General features: G+C 39.5%; 1 protein-coding gene across 6 annotated transcripts in view; it reads left to right on the forward strand.

The window, feature by feature from the left end:
• The first annotated feature begins 6,677 nt into the window (after positions 1-6,677).
• The window catches only part of map7d1a (MAP7 domain containing 1a), a 36,605-nt gene continuing 28,415 nt past the window's right edge, over positions 6,678-14,867 (forward strand). For all 6 annotated transcript variants that reach the window (XM_027149553.2, XM_027149555.2, XM_027149554.2 and 3 more), the window contains exon 1: positions 6,678-6,933. In XM_027149553.2, coding sequence (XP_027005354.2) covers positions 6,903-6,933 — 31 coding nt within the window. In that variant the 5' untranslated portion in view covers positions 6,678-6,902. The remainder of the gene's footprint in view (positions 6,934-14,867) is intronic.

Raw genomic sequence — 14,867 nt, forward strand, 5'->3', positions numbered from 1 at the left:
TTCTGTGTTCCCAGCCACCACCATCATCAGTGTGTGTGTGTGTGTGTGTGTGTGTGTGTGTGAGAGAGAGAGTGAGAGTGAGTGTGTGTGAGAGTGAGTGAGTGAGTGTGTGTGAGAGTGAGTGAGTGAGTGAGTGTGTAACCTCTGTGTTTTGTGTTCCTGCACGTCCACTTGTAAGGATAAAACCGTAGTATAGTCACTGGAATTTCCTTTAATAATTCATCTCATTGATTACATGATAGGAGACATGTTGGGACAGTGGACTTGTACATGCATGTCGGTTCTCGAAAGAAATGAGGAGAGAGACCAGGAAGAAGTCTGGATTGTGGACATCACATAATGTTATAATGTTCTTAAGTTCTTATTTTCTTTCTTTTTTAAATTGATTTGTAACTGTATATATTTTTTTAACCATTTGCAATGTGTAATTACATGAATCCACCAGGTGAGGGGGCAATGCAACACAGTCCAATTCTTCTGGTTTAAAGTATATGGCCTCAATAATGGTGCCTGTTGGATCCAGATTACTTTTCCCCTGCCATTGTGTTTACAGTGAATTAATTCCACTCTCTCACACACACACACACACACACACACACACACACACACACACACACACACACACACACACACACTCTCTCTCTCTCTCTCTCTCTCTCTGAGTTACAGAGTCAGGAGAGTAAGGCATTCACGTCTGTGGACTGCAGTGTCCGCCCAATGCTGACTTTAGACTTTATCCATCAGTGATATCACTCAGCTGACTGTCTGTGAGGAGGTGTTTTACCACATGCCAGGAAGAGAAGGATATGGGCTGGGTTATGAGTGTCATATGATGGAATAGAGATGAGACATAATGAAGGTGTACCTTCAGGAATGTGTTGGTGTCTGGGCTTGGCAGCTGAGTCAGTGCTCTCTGCTTACAGGCAGTCTGTTTGGCATGACAAGTCTAACAGGCGCTAGAATGATGGCGGCTTTGTCCTGCTTGATATAAGACAGCATTGATGATTTTTGTTCTCTCGGTCTCTAATTCCAGAATCTGAGGATTGAAAAGCATTAAACATTCAACCTGTTTAACCCTAGGCCTGTTTTTGAGCTTCTTGCTTCAAAACGACATGCTCAATTCAAAATGACATGCTCAATTCAAAATGAGTATATCTCAAAAACTACAGTGTGGATTTGAACAATTCTGCTACTTATAATAAATAAATATATTACCAGTTCAGAGTAAAAGAAAATGGAACACATCAAATGAGCAAAATGGTGGTTCATAAACATTATTACATTATTTTGGTCACAGGGTGCTCATCCTTATACTGTTGGAATCTACAGAATCTGGTTGTGTTTGTATTGTGAAATGGTCGATTGTGTCAGTTTTGTTGCGTATGCAATGTTTACACATTTTTCTATCTGTTTATTTTGCCGCTTGGTGTTTGAATTGTGTTTTGTTTTAGTAGAAATGGCCTTTGTAGTCTTGTAACGATGAGTCTTCTGCTATGGTGCGTGTTTAGATACATTCAGGCTTTGTATGCTAAGAAAGGATTTATAATTTCTGACCTGGGATGTGTGGAAGGGTTTAGCTGAGGTGGTAAAACACAAAGACTTAAAGACTTAAGTTTGGAAATATTTAATGATCTTTCCTATGTATAACTGAGCCGATCACAGTTTGGCCATAATGCAAATCATTTAAAGCAGTTTGTAAAGCTGAAAAAAAATTAAAATTCCATTTTTTTTCTTGTGGAAATCTGATGATAGTCCATACACCATTGGCATGGAAATTGTTGTTAAAAGCTGATTAGCATGACTGACCTGCTTGGATAACCAAGTATTGTTTCTCTCATGTCTTTTTAGACCGCTTGCTGTGGACACAGCTTATGCTATAAGCCATCCCTTTGCTAGCTTTGACTGGGGGGTGTATCTAACACTTTAAGTTTGGAATAGTGTGCATTTCATTCAAAGGGGTTCTGCAGGAAGAGGATTTCCCCTTTAGGGGCCTGAGGATCTAATGTAGCATTGTGTAATGGTGTTAAAACCTTTGCTGTGAACACATTACGAGAATTATATCTGTGAGAATTATAAATGTATTCTTCTGATTTCATTGAGAAATCAGATGTTTTCGGTAATTCCAGGTTTATCTAGAATAAAGTAGTGCTTGGCTGACATTGTTACTGTAGTAATACTAATTAAAATAATTTTATTTGGTTTTGTTTGAGTATACTTCCTGATAGACAAGTAATTTTTAGTTAAAACCTCATTTTGTGTTGTGTGTGAGAGAGAGTGTGAGTGTTTTATCCTTCGGTGCTCATTATTTTGACTAATAGAACTGGTGGTGAGTGTTAGGGTTCTCATTTTAAATCAGGTTTCACCAGTGATGAGACATACATGATGGCTCATTAATGGGAAGCAGTATCTCTGGGAAGCAGTATCTGATGACCTGAATGCCATTTGGCAAGTGAATATGATAAGATGAAGTTAAAGGTCCTGTCACTGCCTGAGAGTTTCAACGTTTCAGCATGCTTCACTTCACAACGTCCACATGGGACCCCAGCATTTGTGTGTAATGGAACTGTGTTCCAGTCAGTTGTGTGCTGCTGTCAGCATTCCACACGTTGGCCTGCTTTGTCACATTAGCTTGCGTGTTTTGTGTAGTACATTCAGCATAATATACAATTACATTTTGGATTTTGCTGTACTGTCAAGCACAACATTGATTTTTTCCTGTGTGTGCAACAGAAAGCTAGCTTTTAAGAGTATCTACAAGTGTGTTATTAACAGATTGTCTCTTAGCAAAGAGAAAGTGAGCACTCGAAAGCAGCCACGTAGAACTGATCTCTGACCTTTTTTCACCCAGTGTGATCTTAACCCACTGAGCTTGTGTGTGTCCTGCTGCCACTCATCCATCTATTTAACGTCGAATAACAGCCGGCCTTCATGGCTCTCTATTTACGTGCAGCTTCAGCCTGCAGCCTGACTGCATCACATACAAGTAGTGAAGTTCTTTAACTGAAAGGCTTCATTTCATGTTCAAGCTGCTTAACCATTCCTGAAGAGGAACTGCTGCAAATAGCGTGTCTGACCTCTCATCGAGCTGTCATAATTCCTCTCAGGCGGCCTCATGCTAAACTGAAATAGAACATTTCATTGGGATTGGGGGAATGTTTGTAAGCATTCACCGGTTGCTGAGGATGTGTGTGTGTGTGTGTGGGTTGGGGGGTCGGGTAGTTGCTGTTTCTTTTAAACCTTTTCCCTCTCTTTTCCCTCTATGTCCACCCAGCCCTCCATTTATCATGGTAATGAAAGAGAATAGAAGGGAGGATAGTATGCCGGAGGGGGGAAGGAGCCTGTGCACACGACAGTGGTGTTCAGGGTCTGCATTGGGCCTCAAATACAACTTGTATGGTACATCAAAAGTGTGTGCATGTGTGCCTCTGAGTAGTATGAAACAGAATTGTAACCCAGGCACAAAATGGTTTGGTTTTACTGTCTAGAATTGTGAAATTTACTGAATGACAAAATCAATTATTTATTGTCCTTTTTGCATTCTGTACTATATAAAATTGTGAAGCCTCTAGGTAGATGTAAGGACTGAAAATCCCAGCAGAATGTAGTTATTTAGCATGTGTGTGCCAATTCAAAAGGTACAATTATATGTATATTTGTTATCACTCTTTGTTGTAATAGAATTAGAGCCTGTTTTCTGTCTGGGAGTTTATCTGTGTTGTCAAATTGTTTCTCAACAAATATGTCTCAAATGTATTCACATTCTCTACACATGTATATCTGATTAAACCCGAGGAATTTTGGTTTTGTACACCTTTACTACATTTACAGCTTTTAGCAGACACCCTTATCCAGAGCGACGTACATTTTTATCTCATTTTTATACAACTGAGCAATTGAGGGTTAAGGGCCTTGCTCAGGGGCCCATCAGTGGCAGCTTGGTGGACATAGGCATCAAACTCACAACCTTCCGATTGGTTGCCAACACCTTAACCTCTAAGCTAACACATCCCCCTACACACTACAAATCTACTACAGAGTTCATTTCTAATACATACTCTTCTTGGTCATGGTGATTTGATTGAGGGGCTACAGATGACCCTGGTTATTCAGTAAAGTGACCCTTAAACTCAATGACACAATAATTGTTTTTTTTTTAGCAAATCCCATGCTAACCCTGTGTTTACATCAGTGTTTATGCTCAAGTTTATTTTACTGTATAGACTGAGTTTAAAATTGCTATCCTTATATCACAAATGACCCTTAATCATTTTTTTAAGTATTTGAAAAGGTCAATGGCTTTCCATTGATCTTTGGGTGTTATCTTTAGAATCCCATCTTTTTAGAGAATGAACGACACAATTCCACATTTTTAATACATTCAAAAGCCTTTATTCCTTTTTTTCAGTTTTATTTACATTACAATGAAACTTAGCTTTGAAAACTGGTCAGTGACAGTAGTGGGGGTGTTTTCAGGTTTTCAAGATACTCTTTTATGTACAGTGGCTGCTCCTCATGTGATTACATCATGCTCTATTGTGTGTGCTGTTTGCCTCCAGCCCGACTCTATTCAGCTTCGGGCCTGCAGTGTTCCCTCTGATTACCCACAAATCAATTTGAGTTGTCTTTGTGAATGGATGCATGTGTGTGTTTATGCATGTGTTTACTTTGTGCATAACTGTACTCGAATGAGAGAATATGAGAAAGATGGTGAGAGCGATGCTGCTTACAAATGAACAGAGAGAGGGAGATGCTTTTTCTGTGTGGTGGGACACTTAACAACTTTTTCCTGTCTTTTAGCATCTTTCTTCCATGTCCTTTCATCAGCGACTTCAGACAAGCTCTGTGTTGCTGTTTTCATGCTTGCTAATGATCCCTTCTCTGACCTTTTTTGTGTGAGGCACTAACTGTTTTTAGTGCCAGTGAAAATCAAGGCCTGATGTAATTCAATTTTGTGAATACAAAATGCAGCTGGAATGTAATTATTTTTGTCATTATAAAAGCAATACAAAATTTCACTTCAGATTATCTGATTATGTAACTATGAGAGATTGTTGTCATGATGCAGTTTTAAAACTTAAAACTACTCATTTACTGTGTAGTGTTTTAAAAGAAATATACAATATAGGCTTATTTTTCCCTGTTTGTATGTTCTCCCTGTGCTTCGAGGGTTTCCTCCCCGGTTCAAAGACATAAGTTGTAATAATCTGCATCACTAAATTCTTCATAGTGTGTGAATAGTTGTGTAAGTGTGTATGAGTGTCCTGTCATGGGATGGCACCCTGTCCAGGTTGTCCACTGTTTTGTGATGAGTATAGACTCTAGGCTCCTGTTGACCATGTATAGGATCAATAGTACAGAAACCGGATGGATGGATAGCTGCCTTTTAATTAAACTACAATATCATTTGTATAACACTTCCAGCCTTTATATACAATCATTATATCATCATACTCTATAGGGTGAATTCTGTGCACAACTGATAAGATTAAAATAAAGCTCATGGATTAGATAGCAATCACATTTAAGACTGATTGCATTTACATACTTTAAACATTAAATTTAGATTCCTTGGGTTTAGTCTATTCAGCCATTTAGATTATTCTTTTCCACTGTTAATGCATGGAATGAAATTTAGATGGCCTGCTAGTTCTGTATTTGATTGAGAAAATGAATTTATCACTTTATTTTCAAATGTAACAACTCGAAATGTCTTTGCTTGTCTCTGCTGTACCACTTTCACTTGTCTTGAGTGTCCTTGTCCCCATCCCCCTTCATACATCCTCTTCTGTGTCCAGTTGCAGTGACAGGTGGCTTTTGGGGTTTGTGTCTCATCACTGGCCAACAGCTGCACAAAGGAGCCCCACTGGGTCTTTGGCGGGACGGTGTGTCGCCTTTCATGCGTGCCATTTGCCTCCCCCTCATTAAATTGCATCCATGTCTGTTTCTGTTGTGTTTTACAGGTGAAAGAGTGTCGTGGTTTAGTTGAATTAGTCTAAACATCATTGCTTTTCTGAATGTTTTGGGGCTGCTGTACATACAACTAGTAAATAAACTACACAGTCCAGATTTCGAGTGATATAAGAGGTCAATCTTCATATTAACACACAGCTTGGAACAATGTGAACTGTGAAGATAGCTGTGAAAATTAGAAGACCTTTTTGACTACATGTTATAATTCACCAACCCTGTCAGAGATGCTGATTATGTTTTTGAGATCTTATTATTTTTAGAGAAGTGACACGTGCATATGTGTGTGTGTTTACTTAATGATCATACAATTATACATTTATATATATATAAAAAATGTTATTGAACCCAGAACTTGTAGAAAGACACAATGCTATCTGACATAGCAGTGTTGAAATCAGCTGAGCGCCCACACTGTTTAAACGTGTGGCTCCCGGGTAGAGTCCACCTCAAGGGGTACGCAGGTATATCATTTAAAATGGACAAAGCGATGAGACGCGATTAAAAATTGTGCTGATGTCAAAGAACAAAATAATTCATCATTGTAGTGCGTGAATTCGTAAATGTAGCATATAAACAGCCTCACGAGGTAAAATCACGACCAAGAAATCCACACGACTGAGGGTTCTTACCTCTGAACAGCAATTGGTACTGTCCAAATTTCGGCTACGGCTCCTGGGCGACCTTTCCTGCGCGAGCATATTATCAGCTGTTGGGTGCGCTTGCGGTGTGTGTTTGGGTTTCAACTCTATTTAAAAAAAAAATCTCTCAGTCGAGCAAAATCGCGACAGATTTCCCAACTCGTCAGCTGAGGCTTTGATTTTTGGTTCCCCTCTTTCTGTGCTGTGGGGACAAGGGGGCCGGCTGGATAGACCGAGGAATGATTATCCAGTTCAGGAGAAAACATTAACAATCTGTCTGATCAACAGAGCAACATGGACAGTGGACTGGTGCAGACACACACACGTAAGTCTTACATGTTCTGATTGCTCCTGCAGTTATATATGATATTGTCTATTTCAGCTTCTCCACGTGGCGACTTGTGTTTAATGTTCATCATATTAGCAGAAGTGCTCTAAAGTGTTCGAGGTTTAATCGCTTCACGTTAAAAGCATCTGTGTTCTAATTTTAGTGTCGTCGTTAAATCTAATGATTTTAGAGTCGTGTGCTTTACTGAGGTCTTCGATACCGTACTCTTTCATTTGGAAACAAAGTTGCGTTGATCAGAACACTGTATCCTCTCTGATTCGTCCTGTATGTGTCTCTGTGTGTGTGTGCGCGCGCGCGAGACTGACTGTGTGTGTGTGTGTGTGCGCGCGCGCGCGTGTCTCTGCGTGCGTGCGTGCGTGTGTGTGTGTGTGTGTGTGTGTGTGTGTGTGTGTGTGTGTGTGTGTGTGTGTGAGAGAGATCAATACATCAAGCCTGTGATTAAAGCGCGACACGTTACAACATATCATAGAAAAGTGCCATTACACAACCTTACTGAAAGCAGAACAGGTATGTCGAGCTAGTCTGGCCATTAACACCGCGATTTAAACACAGATGACATGAACTGTGATGAGGTAATCCTTTATTACACACTAGTGGTGTGAGTTATGGAGCTCTGGATTTGTTCATATGTGTGTTAGTGTATACTGCAGCAGCCAGCGACACTGCGACCTGGAGGCTGGTTAAATATATCGTGTCATCATCCTTATCGCGATATTGGCTTTGGCTTTCTGGGTGTTGCAGAAGGGTGAAAAAGCCTTGTACCATGTTCTTCCGTTTGAGTTTTCAGCACCCTGTTGTTCAGCCACAGATGTTCCAGATGTGTGTCTGTGGGTGTTTTGACGAATCACGGAATTCATAGATCCAGCAAGCACTTTTGCTCTGGCTGTTCTTTAAATGTGTCAGCTCAGAGATTCGTCAGATCTAACACAAGACAAAGGTGTGGTGCGATCAAAGTATGTGTAAAACAGTATGATGTTTTTATTCCTCAATGCATTTGGATTGTTTTTTTCTGGCCAGGGTAACATTATTTTGTGCATGAGGCAGAAATCTACACCTAATGAAATGCTGTGCCTTCACAGGACACTTTACACACTTCATTATACTCCAATACAAGTTATTCACTTTTACTTACATACAATACAATATGACGTGTTGACAATATGACAATATGACGTGTTGTCCATATCACAAGTATTTTCTCAGTCCATTATTAGAGATCAGCACAGTCTTGTTCTGTAAGCAATTATATTCATTCATTCATCTTCTACCGCTTATCTGAACTTCTCGGGTCACAGGGAGCCTGTACCTGTCTCAGGCATCATCGGGCATCAAGGCAGAGGGGAGAACATGCAAACTCCACACACACAAGGCGGAGGCTGGAATCGAACCCCCAACCCTGGAGGTGTGAGGCGAACGTGCTAACCAATAAGCCACCGTGCCCCCCGCAATTATATTTGCATAGAGCAATATTCTTATCTCTGTGAAAATGTTACCATGATACAAATTCAAGCTCTTATAAATGTACATATTCTACATATGGAATGCATTGAAGTGCAATATTTGATCCTGTTGACCTTAAGCAAAGATGTATGTGCTTATAGACATAGTGAATACATGTATAGTTTAATGTGAGGTTCTTGATTTATCAAAGATGGTAATGTAAGGGCTATTAAGTTATCTATAAACAGAGAACCATAGAGTAGATTACAGCAATGGCGTCGGGGCGGAGTTCTTGTTTATTTTCCGTAGGAGCAGACCACTTTGAATACATTACTGTGAAGTATGATAGTTTACAACTGTAGAGGTTCTTTAGGAGAACTGTTACTAGCACCTTATCTTTGGTTTGCATTAACCTTCACCCTAGCTCTGAACTTTCTCAGGTGACATCAAAACATAGTGCTTCCTTCTTTGTGCTTGGGTAACCAGTGGGGTGGATGCTATTGATTTTAAGACTGAATAACAGCAATCCAATGATTATTGTGAGAAAATCAGATCTTCGGTAGCACATCAACCATCCCAAAACTTGTCAATTGATAGTACACCTGTACTGAATTTTGTCCTTCTTGCCTGGGTTAAACTATTACTGAATATCCAGTGAGTAGAGCAAGAAGAAGTGCCGATTGAGCAAGCTTTACAACTTTTCAGGCGACTGCAGTTTTTGAAAGAACACTAGGGCTGCATCTTAATTTCATAAAACTATACTAAGTGCTATTGTCAAGTAGCATGCCACAACTAGATAAATTGTATAGTACTGTACCATATTGACTGGCTTGGAACATGGCCTAGAATCAATTTTCCGTTCAGTGGTGTCTGATTTCAGAGTTGCCAAGTCAGCTGCTTTATGTTTCTTCAAATAAAATCAAATGGCATGTTGTAAAAAGACCAAGCAATAAACCTCTGCTCACTGTAGGCAAAGATTCCTTTTCTTGGCCGACAGGAGTGGAGCCTCATGTGATTTTATGCCTCATGGATCTATGTGGTGTGCATTCTGAGCTGCTTTTCAGCTCACCATGATTGTAAAAAGTGCTTAGAAAGTAGCTTTCCTGTCCGCACAGTGTAGTCTGGCCATTCTCTGACCTCTGTCCTTAAGAAGGTGTTTCTGCCCATAGAAATCTAGAGTTTTCATTCCACCCAAACAGGAGACACACCCGATTCTCCTCATTTAATCTGTTCATCTTGTTCTGCAATCATCCATCAACAGTACCTCCTACTTGGCTGGAATGAAATCCTGTAGCCACACCATCTATTTGCGGATAAGCCCGAAGACCTCTGCTCTAGAGAATGCAGTGGGTATAAACCCAAAGAGATCTGCAGCTTGTGAAATACCTAAATCGGCCAGATCACATTTTCTCCTCATTCTGTTGCATATGTACCTTAACTGTAGCTCTTAATTTCTGTTTGATGTTGATGTCTAAATGTCAGTGTTTTTTGCAATAAACATGTAAAAAAACATGTTGGTTGTAGCCTTTTTAGTTCCAGCCCATTTTTGTACAACCCCATATCATTAGATAAAACATGTGCAAATCAAACAGTTTTCAGACACCTAAAAATATCACACATTACAAGTTAATTTGAGGACATAAATTCATTTTTCTATGAAAAACAAACCATTTACCATAAGATTTACCCACAGATTAACCCAAATCAACCCTGCTTCCTGTTATTTAATTATTTGGAATATATATATATAGTTTACATTATATTAGTTTTATGGAACTGACTGTCTTTCTTTGGGAATTTCAACAGAAGTAAAGGTTAGTTGTTCTGAGCGGTTCATTTGGAACCAGATGGAAATCTCTCTTTAAGAAATCTCTGTCCCCAGTACTTCTCGTTCCTCCTCAAGAGAATTTGTCTAACAGTGGTGACCAGTGTTTTCTCTCTGTGAACTGCTATGGTGTGGATTTGTCCCACATACCTGAAACATGATGAGTAACATTCTCAAAAAAGCCTTTTCTCAGTCTGGCCTGTATTTTTTTTTGGATTTAAGTAAGATTCCCATATCTACATTCCTGAGCAATGTCCTTTTTTCAGGGTTATCTCCAAGTTTCAGTGGTGATAAAATAAGAAGGAAATTTCTTCCACATAGTCAGCAGCATATATGTAGGTTAAGGTGTTCATCTTTAACCAGAGCTTCGTGTTGGGATTTTACAGCAACATGACTCGAGGCTAATCTCATGTTTTAGGCAGGATCTTCAAAAAGCTTTCACATGTGTGGAGCTCCACTGTTTGAGCTTTTCTTTGTACACTCTTTTGCTACCCTGAGGCTCTGACTGCAATGTGGATGCAGTGTATCAGGCATTAGGTCTGCCGTTCAGGAGCAACACTGTATTGATGGTCGGAATTGAGTTAGTTGTTCTGTCACAGATGAGCTAACGGTGAAAACAGTGGTTTTAGCTGTTCCTAGAATCACTTCTGACAACGTAAAAGCTACTGATAAATCACAGTGAGCTCATCTTTAAACATGTACAATTTGCCTCTCATTAAACTTTATTCCAATGTTATTAAGAGGTCAAGTTGTATCCTTTAGATATAGTTCTAGATGCTTTAGATGAAAATAGTTTTCTTTGTGATATCTTCCTGAGCTTTGCATTCCTCTTTATTTAAGGTTATAGGGCTTTCACATAAACCTCACAGTTAATCTTCACAAATATTTAGATACTCCACTGTGTTTAACTGTTGGGTTTTCTATCTGAGAAAATGGATATTAGTACATGATGCTGTCTCACCACAGATTGTGTCTGTCTGTGTATGTATGTCACTGTGTGTGGGTCTGTGTGTGTGTGTGTGTTGTGTGAGTGTGTGTCTCTGAGTGTGCGTGAGACTGTGTGTGTATGTGTACCCGTCTGTGTGTGTTGTGTGCGTCTCTGTGTATGTGTATGCGTACCCCTCTGTGTGTTGTGTGCGTCTTTGTGTGTGTGTATGCGTACCCGTCTGTGTGGGTGTTGGGTGAGTGTACGTGTCACTGAGTGTGCGTGAGACTGTGTGTGTGTGTATGCGTACCCGCCTGTGTATACAGTGTGTGTGGTTGGCCATACTGATTGTAAGATGCTGAGGGAAGGATGCAGCCTGATGGGAATCAGGTTCTGCTATACATCATGCTGTGTGCCTCCTACCACCTTCCTTCTGTCACTCTTGAGGAAATGCCTGGTTCAGCTCCAGCGCACACTGAGCATTTATTCAGCCAACATCAAGCATACATAAAGGCAACTAACAGGCCTTGTAAAGTGGAAGTTATTAAAAAATAAAAACACATGGCAGCTCTTGCTCACTTTGGTGCAGTATTAACGTGGTTTGTGTATCAGTCCTTTGCTGTCTTGTTTGTCCAGTATCACTGTTTATGGCACAGTGCTGGTGAATTCTTGATTCTGATTGGTCAGATGTTGGGAATGAATTTACTATAACAGCAGCTCTGACTAATTATAGGTTTATATTAATATACGTGTTCTAACCTTATTGTATGCAAAGACCTAAATGAAAAAATTTCAGTTAGGTGATGCTATAAATGAATAAACAGTACAACATCTTAAAGGTCTAGCCTATATATGGCAGTGTTATGAGAGGAAGAAGACACGTTCTGTTAATGGGGTGAGACCATTCACATCTGGCCACATCACACATCTGATCTGGATTATTTCCCTCTATCAGCATATACCCCACTGTGCTTACTACTTACTTTTGGAAAGAAACGTATGTGTTGAAGGACTGCATCTGGCATTCAGTTCTGTTTCTTTTTGTTTATTGCTCTCAGTGAAAATAACACTGCTACTGGATGTTCTACTATAATTCAATACATACTCTGAGAATGTTCCACTTGGTATCAAAACTCAACCAGTATTTACAGATCGGGGGGTGGTGGTGGTGGTGGTGGTGGTGGTGGTGGTGGTGGTGGTGGTGGACTAATATCTTGTGAAGCTTTAGATAAATATGAGAGGCAAATTTTGCCTTGGAGCTACTTTGATGGAGCCTTAAGCCTTGTAATCTCTAACAATTGGCACGTTTGACTTCATGTCTGTTTTTTGTGTGTGAGTTTCTTGCTCTTTCATCATCGTTTACAAAAGAATAGTGTCAGTAGGTGGAGGAATGACTGAGGAAAGTGCAGTAGCTTTAGCAGTAAAGCTGCAAGGGTTTACAGTGTGTTTAGACAAGATCATACCACCAGCATGCTGCTAGTCTTTAGCACCCAAGTGGAATTTAAATCACATTCCGCCAGACACTGAGATCTTTCTCACACACACTCGCACCATCACACTCTCACACACTCACTCTTACACTCACACCAGACTATGACTTTGCTTCTCTCACAGACATTGGCTTTTAAAACACAACATGCACATTATCCAGTAATTCAATTGTTCTGCTATAATGATAGTTTTGACTGCAGTGGAGTTAACTGGTGTCTCGGGGTCAATCACATAGCTATTTATTTTAGTTTGTCTCAGAGATGCATTCATGGAAGCCAGGCTGGAACAGTTGAGTCTAATACAATTTGCACACGTCAGAAACTCATCACTATCGGCTTAAAGAAGTTTACAGTTTGGGATTTCATATTACAGTTTGAGATGAACTGCAAAATAATAAAAGACCTTTCTTTTCACTTGTTTGTAGCCTCAATGCACAATTTCATGTACCATTAGAGAGACGGCTGGTTATTAGATAATGGGTTTGATTGTTATTTTTTACAGAGCAGGACAGTTGTGAATAATTTTTTTGTGCTCCATTAGTCTGGCTTGCTTGCTTGCTTGCTTATTTATTTATTTATTTATTTATTTATTTGATCTGGAATTATTTAATCTCATGAAGCCACACGATTTTTATTCTGAAATATAAATGATGCTCTTACAGTGGGATGATGCATGCTCTGGTAAAATTTCATTTTTGAATAATATTTTATATTGTAGCCAAAAGAAATGATGTGTTGTGGGCTTCAGCAACAGTTCTACTTCCCCAAACGAGGCTAAAAGTATTTATACACTTAAAATTTTTATTAAGTGTATTTATAGAGATTTAGGAATAGATTAGATAATCAGCAGATTATCAGGAGATCATCTGCTCCTGATAACAAACTGGACATCCTGGACATCCCATTCACACATTATGGACAATTTAAAGATGCCAGTCAGCTAACAGCCAGTCAGGATTAAAGTCCTGAAGCATAGAGAGAACATACAAACTCCATGCACATGCAGGATGGTAGCGAGAATCAGCCTAAATAAATTATATTCATACACAGTTGTCTTCATTCTTCAATATAATGCTGGAGAAAAATATACAAGGTCAAAGTAAAAACGGTGGTAGTTGCTTTATCCCTTCAGTTCATAATTCACGTTAGTAATTGTTGTGAATTACTGCATGGTTTCAACCAAAAAAGCAATTTGTACCTATTTTAATGCCACCACAACAGTGTGACAGTTACAAAAAAAGCCAAGACATTAAGCCTAACTGACCTGTCTAAAAACTGGTAGCTAGCATAATTCAGTTATTAACTAGGTAATTGGTATTTAGCTAGTTAAATGTTATCATATTTGACAGTTCAATTTCAATTCAGTTTATTTGTATATTGCTTTTAAGAATTGCCATTTGACAAGCATTGACATGTCCCCAGAGCAGCTTTGTAGAAGTACATTGCTATTTAGCTCTTATCCTAAATGTGTAAGCCTCAGGTAACAGTGGCAAGGAAATACTTCCTGAGATAAGGAAGAAACTTTGAGAGGAACCAGACTCAGAAAGGAACCCATCCTCATTTGGGTGACACAGGACAGCAAATAATGTCAATGTAAATAATGTCTTTTCTCCAACTATTTATAGTTGTCCAACTGAGAGCTCTGAGGAACTAATAGGTCAGCGCATATTCCCAAAGCGTTCATTACGCATTCCTTCCTGTCTTCGAATGTTCATTGTTTAAGATCCGAGCACAAAGCTGACCAGATAACTAGAGTCCCGATGTTCTCTCTGTGTCTAACACTGTGGTGTGGTTGAGCAGCTCCACCTCAACTTGGCTGTATATACTGAGGCTAGAGGGAGAAAGGGGAATTCACAAACTGTATTTTAAGAGAGGTTTATTAGTACCACGAGGCAGAGAGACGTCTAATACGAGAACCATTCCAGTGCAGCTAAAGGTCACTGACATGTCTAAAAACGTGTATGTGTGTGTACACGTATATTGTCCCACAAACTGGATATTTTACTGGATACTGAACATTTTGTCAGTAATTTGTCAATAAATGTAGCAAAGAACAGTCACAATAAAATGAAATTTGACTGTCATGACAGGTGCTGTTCCTGAAGCCTGTGGGCAAGCACTCAGGAGCATCCTGTTTACTCGCTTACTTCACACAAGACTTTGTGTTAATTTTTTTCAGTCAAATGACTCTGTCTTGTATTGAAAATTTTGTTGTAATTGTTGTGTTTTC

This window comes from Tachysurus fulvidraco, chromosome 3 (assembly GCF_022655615.1).
Source record: "Tachysurus fulvidraco isolate hzauxx_2018 chromosome 3, HZAU_PFXX_2.0, whole genome shotgun sequence".
Lineage (NCBI taxonomy): Eukaryota > Metazoa > Chordata > Actinopteri > Siluriformes > Bagridae > Tachysurus > Tachysurus fulvidraco.